The sequence below is a fragment of the Pelophylax lessonae genome, assembly GCF_965119305.1.
Source record: "Pelophylax lessonae genome assembly, chromosome: 3".
NCBI classification, from domain to species: domain Eukaryota; kingdom Metazoa; phylum Chordata; class Amphibia; order Anura; family Ranidae; genus Pelophylax; species Pelophylax lessonae.
In genome coordinates this window covers 136,146,426-136,160,587 of record NC_138770.1, presented here as the reverse complement: position 1 = coordinate 136,160,587, position 14,162 = coordinate 136,146,426, and the positions used below count along the sequence as shown (strand labels likewise).

At 41.9% G+C, this 14,162-nt stretch overlaps 1 protein-coding gene across 1 annotated transcript in view; it reads right to left on the bottom strand.

The window, feature by feature from the left end:
* NBAS (NBAS subunit of NRZ tethering complex) overlaps positions 1–14,162 on the bottom strand; it is a 1,303,215-nt gene that overhangs the window by 706,049 nt on the left and 583,004 nt on the right. Inside the window, exons 33-34 of the mRNA XM_082252487.1 lie at positions 6,236–6,349; positions 5,101–5,258 (exon numbers count right to left, since the gene is read on the bottom strand). Coding sequence (XP_082108613.1) covers positions 5,101–5,258; positions 6,236–6,349 — 272 coding nt within the window. The remainder of the gene's footprint in view (positions 1–5,100; positions 5,259–6,235; positions 6,350–14,162) is intronic.

Genomic DNA, 14,162 nt, shown 5'->3' with positions numbered 1-14,162 from the left:
ACGCCATCGCCCAGGAACATGTTGGGTCCGTGACGTCACAAGGGGTGAGGCCCCTTATTTATTTAGGAACTGTCAGTTGGTGGAGCTATCAGATGGTGGCAGCCTCCGTTGGGTGCATTTTTTTTTTCGGGTTGGCAGCCAGCGTTTTTTGCAATTGACCATGGATATACAACAGGGGATCTTGTTTTTGTTTTGTTTTTTTATTAAAGGACTTGTCAAAAAAAGCCTTCCGTGTGTTTTTTTTTACACTAAACTTTTTTTTGGGGGTGAATAAGTAGGGGTACTATGTACCCCATACTAATTCACATGGGGGGGGGGAATCTAGGGGTCCCCTTGTTAAAGGGAGCTTTCAGATTTTGATAAGCCCCTCTGTCAGCAAACCCCCACAACAACCACCCAGGGTTGTGGGGAAGAGGCCCTTGCCCCCATGTTGAGGGCATGTGGCTGGTGTAATTCAGGTGGCCTTACCTGGCCTGCCAGGCTGCATGCTTGGATAAGAATATGTTATGGATTTTGGGGAGGGGGGCCCCATGCCATTGTTTTTTAAATGTTTGGCATGGGTTCCCCTCACAGTCCATACCAGACCTAAGGGCCTTTGGCAAGGGCATTTTTTTTTTTTTTTACACGACAGCTGATGACTCATCTATTGTTAAGAATGCAGCTGTTGACTTGCTGGCAAGCTGCTTACATAGTTACATAGTTAGTGAGGTTGAAAAAAGACATCAGTCCATCCAGTTCAACCCATGATGTGTGTGTGTGTGTTTGCTTTTAACCGTACATTGTATACCCCTGTATGTTGTGGTCTCTAAGGTGTCCATCTAATAGTTTTTTGAAACTATCAATGCTCCCTGCTGATACTACTGCTTGTGGAAGAGAATTCCACATCCTTACCGCTCTTACAGTGAAGAACCCCTTACGCACTTTAAGGTTAAACCGCCTTTCCTCTAGTTAGAGTGGCCACGTGTCTTATTGTATCTCCTTTCTCTGAATAGTTTGTTCCTTATGCCCCCAAGTCCTTTTCCATCCTAGACTCACCCAGAGGTTCCCCCCCTAGTGAGTAGCTTGCTTTCTGGTTTCTGGCCCCCAAGTGCATTACTTTACATTTTTCAACATTAAACCTCATCTGCCATGTAGTTGCCCACCCCGTTATTTTGTTCAGGTCTGCTTGCAAGGTTTCCACATCCTGCATAGAAGATATTGGCATGCCTAGTTTAGTATCATCTGCAAATACTGAGATTGTACTAGATATCCCCTCCTCTAGATCATTTATGAATAAATTAAACAGGATTGGTCCCAGGACAGAACCCTGGGGGACCCCACTTTCCACACCTGCCCAATCAGAGTACTCCCCATTAATCACCACCCTCTTTACTCTCCCCTGGAGCCAGTTCTCTATCCAGGTACTCACCTTATGGTCCATACCTACCTTCCTTAGTTTGTACAGTAATCGTTTGTGGGGAACGGTGTCAAAGGCCTTTGCAAAGTCCAGATACACCACATCCACAGGCTTACCTTTATCTAGGTGGCAGCTCACTTCATCGTAGAAGGTTAATAGATTGGTTTGGCACGAACGATTTTTCATGAATCCATGCTGATTACTACTTATAATACCGTTTTCATTACTAAAGTCTTGTATGTGGTCCCTTAACATCCCCTCCAAAATTTTGCAGACTACTGATGTTAGGCTGACCGGCCTATAGTTACCCAGGATACATCTCGGCCCCTTTTTAAATATTGGTACCACGTTGGCTTTTTTCCAATCAGCTGGCACCATACCCGTCTGTAAACTATCCTTAAAGATCAAGAATAATGGTCTGGCAATCACCTGGCTGAGCTCATTAAGAACCCTCGGGTGCAAGCCATCCGGTCCCGGGGATTTATTTATGTTAAGTTTCTCTAGTTTAGCTCTAAATCTATCTTCTGTTAGCCATGGTGGTATTTCCTGAGGTGTATTATTTAGGTCGGCCTTACAAGCTCGGTTCGTGTAGCCCCCCGATTCCTTTGTGAAGACTGAAGAGAAGAAATTATTTAACACTTCCGCCTTTTCTCTGTCCTCAGTGGCCATATTTCCTTTATCATCTTTTATGGGGCCAATGTGTTCTGGCCTCGCTTTCCTACTATTTATATACTTAAAGAACTTCTTGGGGTTCTTTTTACTCTCCTCCGCTATATGTCTCTCGTGTTCTATTTTTCTTAACAACCAGCAATTCATTGGTAGTTAAGGACTCAGGGGGCTCTGCTCCTTAACATGAATGCTACTAAACAGCTTAAAAACTGTGCTAAACACTGCTAAACGGCACCAAAAAATTATAAAATAAACTTTAGCATTTTTGTTCAGCATTTTTAAATCAGATTTTAGCTTTCTAGTGTGCATGAAGCCTTAGAGATAACTCTGGATGTCTGGTTCTTCTGTGCACCTGGGACACTTCCAAAAGAAAGGGAAACCTGCACAACATTGTAAACTTGTGCTCCAACAATCACACCTTGAATTCCATAGCACATTGCAGACAGATTTCCTATGGCCACTGTGAAACCCCATTGTAATGTGAGATGCCCAGGACCAGAATTAATTCCCAACATGGGCTGTGGCCTATGATGTAAGAGTTGCAAAGTGCAGCACCCAACACCATGTTTAATGTTGCTCGCATTCTCATGTATATAAGAGAAGGTCCACACTGCTACTTGGCCTCATAAGCAATTAGGATGGGTCATTCCTCATTGTTGCAGTTACTGTTGCACAGTTTGTGTAATTGGTTGATGAAATATTATAGTATGTACTACATGTTAACTCATTCAGTGCCCATACAAAGAGGACCATACTTCTAGCAGGTTACAGTGACATATTTCCTTACTGTTCAAGTCGTTGGTTTGAGATGTACAAAGAGGGTAAATATTGTTTTTCAACCTTGGCATGCCTTGTTTGGCTAGAACATTGAATCTTGATTGTGTAAAGCTAAGCTTTAGTCTACTGGCTGTTTTAGGAGGGGGCTGGCACAGGAGAGTTGGCCTGGGGAGGGGCAGTAAGCATCTTGGCAGGTTTTAAAAAGCTGAAACTTGCAGATCCAGTAAAGGATACCATACAGAGTGCCTGCGGAAGTAGATTTTTGCAAGGCACACAGAAATCATTTTGTTAACTGCTATGCTCCAGAACCTTTTTCATGTGCGCTCTTGGAGGAACTTCACATCCTTGCATTCATAACAGGCTAGCTTTCAATAGTATTAATCACTAACCTCCTTACATGATAGGCATACAGTACATGTGCTTTAAAAAGAAATGACAACCTTTGAGTTTGTCATTTCTTTTTTGTTTACCAACAATTTGTATTGAAGCATAAGAAAAAAAAAAAAAAAAAAACATATACAGACTTTGCATTTAACAGATATCAGTCTGGTACAAATATAGTACAAATACTAAAGGACATACATAATATTGGCCATTTCCCTGAGTTTTTAATTATGGACATGGAGCAACTGTAGACACAACTGTAATTCGTGCCAGAGAAGCTCTTAAAATGGCCTACAAGATGTCCCTTCTTCTGTCACACGCAGTGCAATAATTACTACATTTCTCATGGGACATGCTCAATACATCAACACACAGAAAATAAAGTAGTCAACAGTTTTTAAATATATTTTATAATGTTACAGTCCTGCCCTACAGTATCAGATCTGCCTCAGAGAAAAAGTGACCTTTTTGTTAAGAATGTCTGAAAGGATTAAAAGGTCAGTCCATACAGACAGTTCTGAGTAGATGCAAGAGGTCTGATCAGTTAGCTTTTTTATCTACACAGACCTTAGTGGAGAGATTTAAGCACCCAAAAGTCCCCACAAGTTAAAAACTGACAGGTTCCGCCCCCTATATGTGTTATGTCATCAATCGACTTCCTCAATAGGGGTGAAGCATTATTGTCACATAAAGGATTAAGAAGGCTACCAATCTCAAGGTCCCTCCTACCAATAATCAGAAAGCCGCCCTCACTGACACGGAGTGGGATAGGGGGCGGAGCCTGTCGGTCAGTGTCACATCACGAATACAACGAGAGACACACAGCACGCCATGCTAGTCCACACTGCTTATAGTGCCTCCTTTGTAAGTTGTTTTCAACCCATTTGTACAATAGACACACATTTTTTTTTATATAGAGAGCACTAGATTTTCTCTTTAATTTTTAACATATCATGGATTCACACCAATACTGTGGGGAATTACCTATGAGCATACCATGAGTCAGCCCCATCAGCCTTTATCTCAGAAGGGAACAGATGATTCTGCCCTGCTGGTGAAACAGGTCAGAATGTGAGGTGAGATGCTGGAAAGCACAGGTGGTGGATGAGCACCATCCACTTACTATGATCCCATACACGGCTGGTGGTTTTTATTGATTGATTGGATTTTCTGTTTATGTACATTTATATTTATATATTTTGCACACGACTCAATTTTGTCACTGAGACATTATATATATATATATATATATATATATATATATATATATATATATATAGTCACTGTCTATATTTGGCACAGCATTGTTTTGTAAATTCCAATCATTTGCACTTTTTTTATTTCACTGAGACACTTTATATGAATGTTTTGTATGTATTTTACATCATATCTCGCTACTGTTTATATCTATTTTTAAGATTTTCAATTTTTTGGTGTGATGATAAAACACGATAGTGATAGCAGCCAGTTAGTAAATATATTTATTCACAGTATTCACATCAAAGAGATTGTGCTGATTTTATTTTTGATTTTGTAATACGAAGTTAATGACACCCCCAGATTAGTTTGCATATCGCAGTCCGAACTGTCAATTCAGACAGGAATGGGGTTACATAGGTGTGAACACCCATGTGATGCGATTCTGGTACAGACCACAAAGGGTCCCGCACAACTTTGGTCTGAATGCGATGCAAATTCAGCAATACAATCTGTATTGGTGAATTTGCATCGCACAGACATCACTTGTGATTTGCAGAGCAGTGTGGTGTGAATCACATGCAATGTCTGACATCGCTATAGTGTGAATCAGCACTTTAAGCCCTTGGACTTTTTAGAATCTTTCACTATACAAAGATCAAGCATAAAGCACTTACCTCTGTTTGTAAGGAGCTACTAGAAGCAAGCAATGTCTGTATGGCACAAGGAGGACAATGAGTCAAAGCAAATGCCATAAGTTCTTGCCGTGTTCCCAGGTCATCATAGTTTTCACACTGTCCCAGTTTACTGCATACTTCCCAGCTGTTACTGTACCCTGAGAAATAGAATGGTACGGCTGATAAACAACGAACCCTATAGCAACACTTTACTCACAGGTAGTAGGACTTGTGCTACCACATACATCAAAGAATTGAACAGAAATCACAGATAAGGGGTGAGACCTAAAAACTTGGCTATTATACCAACCATTCTGCATTAATACTTTGAACCACCACCCAAAAAATAAGCAAAAGAGCAAGGGCTTAGACTTTCATGAGATGTGTACTTTTTCTGTGTTTGACTCAGAAAAAAAGTTTTCATGACGGCCACAAAACTATCATTTTCAAAAGGAGGTTAAAGCGAAGCTCCATGTTTTTCTCCAGGAAGGAATACTTTGCGGACCATTGCCCCTGTCTTGCAGTAAAGTTCTTTCTCTGCTCAGCAAAGTGGCAATTACAACATAAGCTTTCTTACTACCTGGATCAACTGTATCTCTAGCAAAATATACACACATTGGGCTAGAGACATACACTGTGTAAGAGCATATGGGCACCCACAAAATACCAAAAATGCAATTATGTTGGTGCATAATTCAGTAAAGTGATCCCTGAATGCAGAATATGCATTTTCTGGAGGCAGCATTTACAATATAAATTTATACATAGATTATATAGGTACTATCAGTATATCTGGTTTAGGTTGGGTATACAATAAACTCATGAATAATCTGACATCAGGTCTCACTTATAAAGGTATGGGGACAATTGTCTGAGATATTCTGGTATATAATTTAGGTGTAATGTGGGAGAATAGGTTTGGATCCAAAAGGTTGACAATTCTTTCCTCAGACATTTTTATTTGGAACCCCTACACACAGAGGGCACAAATACAGAGGTAGGGTCTGCTTGACACTTGTGCACAAAAGCTAACTTTTAAATATGTATTTTGAAGGAACAGTACATGTAAAAAAATTGCCCAATGCCCCTAAAAACAGTAGATTAAATACATAAATATTAGTATATAATGTACTACCTGTGGCCATGAGCTCTTGGCAATGCCCATTGGAAGCCTTGTAATCTTGACACTGAAGCGACTGTTCAGCTAGAAGGGTAAGAACTTGACCCTTCCTCTCCATCTCTTCATTTTCTGAAAAGGGAAAAATGGAAGAATTGTGAAATAAGAGCTTTACTTTGACAATGAAAGTGAACCTGCCATAAAACACAGGGAACGTTTCTGTGAATCTATGCATCCAGTAAAAGCTAAATTGTAATAGATATTTCCTATTATACATAAACAGTCCTTTAGCGGTCTAGATCCCATTCTATTTCCTCTTTAACCCTTGATGTAGAGCTTTTAATAAATACATGTATTATAGAAAATCCAAACTGTCCCCTTAAGCACCCCCAGTAAAAAGAAAGAGTACTAAGGTTGCTGATTTCGTTTTTATTTTTCAGCCTAGTATAGCAGATATTATTCTAGACCAGAATGTTTAATAAAATAAAATTGATAGTTATACAAGTTAAAAAAAGACACATGCAGATTTAATCCATGTCTCAATGAGTCAAAATAGACAAGATAATTTAATATTTTTTTCAGTATGTCAACATTTCTGTATTAAAAAAAAAAAAAAAAACTTTTTTTTTTTTTTATTGGTCTTGTGTAATATTCTAATTTTTTGAGATACTGAATTTTGGGTTTTCACTAGCTGTAAGCCATAATCATCAAAATTAGAAGAAAAAAAATGTGTGTAATGAATGTAAAATATATAAGTTTCACTTTTTGAATTGAATTAATGAAATAAATTAACTTTTTGATGATATTCTAATTTTATGAGATGCATCTGTATACCCTTGGGATTGATCAGCTGCAGATGTTTTATGACTTTCTTTTTGTTTTAAAAAACAACAGACTTACTGGCTGGATCACCAGGTGAAAAAAAAGAACAAAAACCTAAAAAAAGATAATTTATTCAGCCATCAAAGCTAAGAAATGGTAACCTACAATATAATATTTGCTTTTGGTTAAACACCATTTTAATAGGGGATTTCATAGGAACAAATAGTATTTATTTAATTTACTGGTATGGTTGCTTTAAATTACATCACATGCAAATCAAAAGTCACTCCTGATTTGAGCAAAACAAATACAATTTAAAAACAATATTATATTGTATTTCTGAATCATGTTTTTAAAGAGTGATTTCACAACAGTGACAGCTTATTTGGCTGTTAAGGAGAGGAGGGTTTAGCTCAGCTTTTAGTTTCTGCGTTTAAGGCTCTATGTACACGGGACGTTAGAAAAAACATCCTGCAAAGCTATTTCGGACGCCGGGAAAAAGCAGCTGTTAAACGTGCTTTCAGTAGCTTTTTCCATTTGCGTTATTGCACGTTTGGCCACGTTGCTTTTAGCAGCGTTTTTCTGCCTCCATTCAAAATCAATGGTTCCCTATGGGAGCCTATTGATTTGAATGGAAGTCGCACCGCACATCGGATGAGGACAAGGGCCTCATCCCCACAACCCTGGCCGGTGGTTGTGGGGGTCTGCGGGCAGGTGGCTCATCGGAATCTGGAAGCCCCCTTTAACAAGGGGGCCCCCCAGATCCCGGACCCCCTCCCTATGTGAATGGGTATGGGGTACACTGTACCCCTACTCATTCACCACATAAAAGGCAGTGTATGGAAATAACGACAGGAGACGTTTTGGAAAGTTTATTAAAAATCTTCATCTGGCTCTTCTTGTCTTCTCCTCTCCGGGGTCTTCTCCTCTCCGGGGTCTTCTGCTCTTTTGCTGTCCGCTCTTCTTGTCTTCTCCTCTCCGGGGTCTTCTGCTGACGTGATGTGAGGGGGCGGGGTCTCCCGATGACGTCATCGGGGCCACGCCCCTAATGGCTATATAATAAGCTGCAGAGACCGGAGACCGGCATAATCACCGGAGACGTCGTCGTCGGAGGACCGGAGGAAGAAGAGCCGACAGCAAAAGAGCAGAAGACCGGAGAGGAGAAGAAAAGAAGAGAGGACAGCAGAAGAGGGGACAGCAAAAGAGCAGAAGACCCCGGAGAGAAGAACACAAGAAGGGCGGACAGCAGAAGACCCCGGAGAGGAGAAGACAAGAAGAGCGGACAGCAAAAGAGCAGAAGACCCCGGAGAGGAGAAGACAAGAAGAGCCGGATGAAGATTTTTAATAAACTTTCCAAAACGTTTCCTGTCGTTATTTCCATACACTGCCTTTTATGTGGTGAATGAGTAGGGGTACAGTGTACCCCATACCCATTCACATAGGGAGGGGGTCCGGGATCTGGGGGGCCCCCTTGTTAAAGGGGACTTCCAGATTCCGATGAGCCCCCTGCCCGCAGACCCCCACAACCACCGGCCAGGGTTGTGGGGATGAGGCCCTTGTCCTCATCAACATGGGGGCAAGGTGCTTTGAGGTGGGGGGTGCAGAGCTCCCCCTGCCCCAAAGCACCAACACCCCCCCATGTTGAGGGCATGGGGCCTGGAGTGGTCCAGGGGGGGTGGGGCCGCTTGCTCGTCCCCTCCCCTTTCCTGGCCTGCCGGGCTGCATGCTCGGATAAGGGTCTGGTATGGATTTTGGGGGGACCCCACACCGTTTTTTCGGCGTGGGGCTACCCTCAAATTCCATACCGGACCCGAAGGGCCTGGTTTGGAACCTGGGGGGGGGGGAACCCCACGCAGTTTTTTTCCCATTTTTGCCGTGGAGTTCCCCCTCAAGATTCTCACAGTGCAGATCGCGCCGCAAGTCGGATCCGACTTGCGGTGCGACTTCCATTCAAATCAATAGGCTCCCATAGGGAACCATTGATTTTGAATGGAAGAAAAAAAAACGTATAGCGTGGCTGAACCTAGGTTCATCACGTTCAGTCACGTTTAGCCACGTTTCTGCGTTTGAAACGCCGGGAAATACACGTTCGAAACGCAAATAATTGCGTTCTAAAAAAAGTCCCTGAACGCAACTGCCTGCAAATGACTGTAAACGACCCTGTATACATGGACAGATAAGATAACATGGAGCTGCGTTCAGGGGCTTCTGATAAAAACGCCCAACTGCTCCTAAACGGCCATTTCCAGCGTCCCGTGTACATGGACCCTTAAAGAGAAGCATGTTTTTTTCTTTTTTTTTTCAGATTTATACTTACTTAGGTGGGGTGCAGCATTGGTCCAATGCTGCATCTGTCCCCCACCTGCTCTAAGACTGAAAATCGAGCAATCAAACACTGCCAAACACTCAGTTCTCAGCGCTCGCTGAGAAGAGACGGTCAGTCACTGGCTCTCTGCTCTTCCACCCCCCCACCCCCATTGCTCACTGGAGTGCTGGGCTGTGGATGGGAGTAGGAGGGGCAGGTTCAGGCTCTCAGTGGCTCGCTGGGAAGCTGAGCAAGGTGCCAGTCCTTGCATGTGGGCAGATCCCGACCATATGGTAGCAATTTTTCCCAAGCCTAGACCTTGTGTGACTTCAGCCCGCTGTCTGCTAAAATCAGGTCACATGAGTGAAGAACGAAATGCACTCCTGTGATCCACAGGTGTAGTACAGCAAAACTAGCTTTGGCTGTACTTTTCCTTTAAATAATGAATAAAGCTTAAACAAATGCCAACATCATTGACCCCTTCACTATCATCCAACACATGTGTGGCAGCAAAAGGGTGGGCTTGAATTCCCACATGCATCCCTATGTAGCCACCACTTATGTGCTGAGCAAAAAGACCAAGCTGTCCAAGACAGTTTTCGGCCTCGGCTAAAGTCTGGCAGCTGGCAAAATCGGCTTCTGATCAATATGACAACCGCGGCAGTGGTCATATGATCACTGACTCTCTCCCTCCCTATCTCAAACTGATTAAAGGGACCGTGAGGTGGGAAGGAGTTAAATTAAGGAGTTAAAATAGAACTCCCCACAGCTAATACAGGATCTATTGCTCATTTATTTAATTGGGATGATATAACTCAGTGTAATACTAACTTAAACAGCCAGCTGCCAATGCCCTTGAGCTGGAATGTGGTTGGGAACTCCTGTCAGAAGCCATGTTTCTACACTAATTATTTGGCCAATGTGGGTGAGAGAGGTCATAAAAAGACCAGCCGACCAATTGCAGGGAGAGCAATCATTACAACTAGAGCCAGCAGAAAGGAAGATAACATGAACATGAACTTAGCATTCTGATTTTAATGAGTTTATAACTACCCACAGTAAGCCTTTAAAGACGAAGTAAACCCTCCTTTGCAACTTGTACCTATAGGTAAGCCTATATTAAGGCTTACCTATAGGTACTGTAAATATCTCCTAAACATGTACCGTTTAGTAAATATTTACTTTGCATGCAGCCAGTGACATCACTGGCGCATGTGCTCTGAAGGAACGGCCGCTTGTGCCGTTCCTTCAGAACCCCGTGCCTTGACCGTCGGCTCCTGCATGCATGCGCGGGAGTGACGTCATCGCGGCTCCAGACAATCAGATGGCCGGATGCTGCAAAAACGGAAGAAGGGCGACACAACATGTCACCCAGGAGAGAGGTGAGCGGTCAGCACTTTGGGGCTTCGTTCTAAGGTAAGTATTTCATAATGAGCTAGTATGCGATACATACTAGCTCATTATGTGTTTGTCTTACAGGTGTTTGTTTTTTTAAAGAAAAAAACCTCTTTAAGGTTGTTGGTCTTAAACAGTGTTTTTCAAAGTTATAGAACTTTTTGTCCAGACTGGAAGGAAAAGAAAGTAAAAATTAAAATATTGAGGTATATTGGGAAAAGGATGGGATATCGTTTGGCATAGCGTGCCTAGAAGCAATGCAGACTGAACTTTAGATTGTAGACTGTATTTGATGTTAAAATTAGACAAAAGAGATAAAAAGGGACAAAATAAATTAGCAAAATGCAGCTAAAAGCAGTACACAACACAAAAATATAAGGTCTGATAATACACTGTGCAAGAATAGCAAAGTGCTAGATGGGGCAGCAAAGCATCAAGTCAGGAGACCATAAAAGAGCCACATCTCCATTTGGATGACAATTTGCACATAAATTATTATAAAAAAACAGGTCTTCGGCCACACATGGACTGGACAGTGAATACCATTGAGTCAGTCTGGCACTATAAATAAACAGAGAGAGAATTTGCATATATCAACCTAGCTTAATCTAAACTCAAATAAAGAAGATGTTAGGAGCTGAACAAATTAATGTATTTTGTTCTCCTTTTGCTGGCTGTCGTTAGAGATCTCCATTTAACCACACTGTCCCTGTTGTGACAAAATAAAAGAAAAGTTATGTGCTAATGACGGTACGAAGCAGTGGGAGTTATAGCTGAAGTGGCACATTTATAATAGAACTTCACAAATTATTGCCGACTTTCTTATTCAGAGCGGAGATAGCACTGAACAAACAAAGCATGATGTCCTAATCAACAAATTACCTGCACACTGTTTACAGGGCAACCTTATCTCTAAACACCACCACGATGAACAGAATACTAAATATGGGTTTTATATCAAGATGAGGCACGTGGAGCCCGGTGTAGGCTTTGAAAACTGTTCTACTGGGAATTCTAATTCATTTCACGTTTAAGCTTTAGGTAACTGAATTAGTACAGAGCAGGCAGAAGACAATACTTGCACCTGCCAAGCATGAGCAAACTAAATTGAAAGAGCTACCAAAAATTAGCTCAATCCCCTCCTGGGGCTCCTATGTAGCAGCACTGTATCCATTGCTTGTGTTACCTCCAACCTGGCGTGGCCCAAACGTTGCTTGCACAACACTTAGTAATGTCTGATAAAGGCAGGCATGCATACTAAGTTGTTCAGCTCACTATACTATTTTACAGCTAGTGTTTAATGACCCTGTATGTTTGAGCCTTGAAAACAAACCTGTGCTTTGCCCATGAAGGGCAAGTGAAGATTTATTTTAAACTCCTCTAATCCACTACGGCCCATGCCTTCTGAATTTACCTATACTAACACCCACACTACAACTTTTACTTACCTATGTACCAGAGCCACATTTCGTGCAATGTTCAAGCTGAAAACCTCTGCTGCATCGGTCATGCCTGCATAGTGCAACCTTACAGACTTTGTATAGGGCCAGACAGCAGTGACAGTGTACTAGACTTCTCCATACAAGTCTAGTAGAGCTTAGTGAACAAGCATGACCATTAAAGAGGTGGATTTCTGCCTGAGTAGAAGCAAGTATTACATAGGATGTGGCTCAAGTAGAGAAATATAGTGGGAGTAAACTCAACTGTATGATTTTTACCTATAGGTAAACCTATATTAAGGCTTATCTTTAGGTACAGTAGATATCTCCTAATCGTGTACCGTTTAGGAGATATTTAGTTTAAATGCAGCCAGTTACATCACTGGTGTATGCGCTCTGAAGCAATGGCATAACTGTGCCATTCCTTCAGAGTCGTGTCATAAACAGTGACCCCAGCGCACATATGCGGAAGTGAAGTAATCGTCAAAACCCGCAAATCCGGTTGGAAAAGTGGGTGAAGATGGAAGTCTTCAGTAGTGACAGCGCACCGCTGGAAGGCTTCAATTTCAGGTAACTCTGTCATATAGTGCTAGTATGCACTGCATACTAGCACATTATGACCTAAACTGCCTGATGCCTATTTTTTTTTTTTTTATTGTTTTTATTTTATGTGGTTTACCGCTACTTTAGGTAAGAAACAGGGTGGGGTGTTAGTGCAGGTTAGTTTAGAAGGGGCTGGATTAGAGTAATGTATTATAATATACAATATCTCACAAAAGTGAGTACACCCCTCACATTTTTGAAAATATTATACATTATATCTTTTCATGTGACAACACTTAAGAAATGACACTTTGCTACAATGTAAAGTAGTTTGTATAACAGTGTAAATTTGTTGTCTCCTCAGAATAACTCAACACACAGCCATTATTGTCTAAACTGCTGGGAACAAAAGTTAGTACACCCCTAAGCGCAAATGTCAAAATTGGGCCCAACGTGTCAATATTTTGTGTGGCCACCATTATTTTCTGGCACTGCCTTAACCCTCTTGGGCATGAAGTTCACCAGAGCTTAACAGGTTGCCACTGGAGTCCTTTTCCACTCCTCCATGGCGACATCACGGAGCTGGTGGATGTTAGAGACCTTGCGCTCCTCCACCTTACGTTTGAGGATTCCCCACAGATGCTCAATAGAGTTTAGGTCTGGGTACATGCTTGGTCAGGCCATCACCTTTACCCTCAGCTTCTTTAGCAAGGCTGTGGTCATCTTGGAGGTGAGTTTGGGGTTATGTTGGAATACTGCCCTGCGGCCCAGTCTCTGAAGGGAGGGGATCATGCTCTGCTTCAGTATGTCACAGTACATGTTGGCATTCATGGTTCCCTCAATGAAATGTAGCTCCCCACTGCCGGCAGCACTCATGCAGCCCCAGACCATGACACTCCCACCACCATGCTTGACAGTAGGCAAGACACACTCGTCTTGGTACTCCTCACCTGGTTACCGCCACACACGCTTGACACCATCAGAACCAAATAAGTTTATCTTGGTATCATCAGACCACAGGATATGGCTCCAGTAATCCATGTCCTTAGTCTGTTTGTCTTCAACAAACTGTTTGCAGGCTTTCTTGTGCATCATCTGTAGAAGAGGTTTCCTTCTGAGACGGTTGTAGCACTGACAGGCTGAACCCCGACCTTCAACCTCTGCAGCAATGCTGGCAGCACTCATATGTCTTAAGTAAATAAACAGTGCTGCTCAGATATATAATCATAAATTGCACTACATATATCAGATCCGTGTGTAATATGCAATATTAAAGTGCTAAATAGTGCCAATATATATATATAAAGGTAAGTATATAAAAGTAAAAAAGATGTAAAAAAGTCCAGTGTGAAATAATAAATAAACGTGCTGAAAATTAATAAATGGATATAGTCCAAACAATCATAAAAGTGATCAGTGCTCCTAAAGATGTGTGACTAGA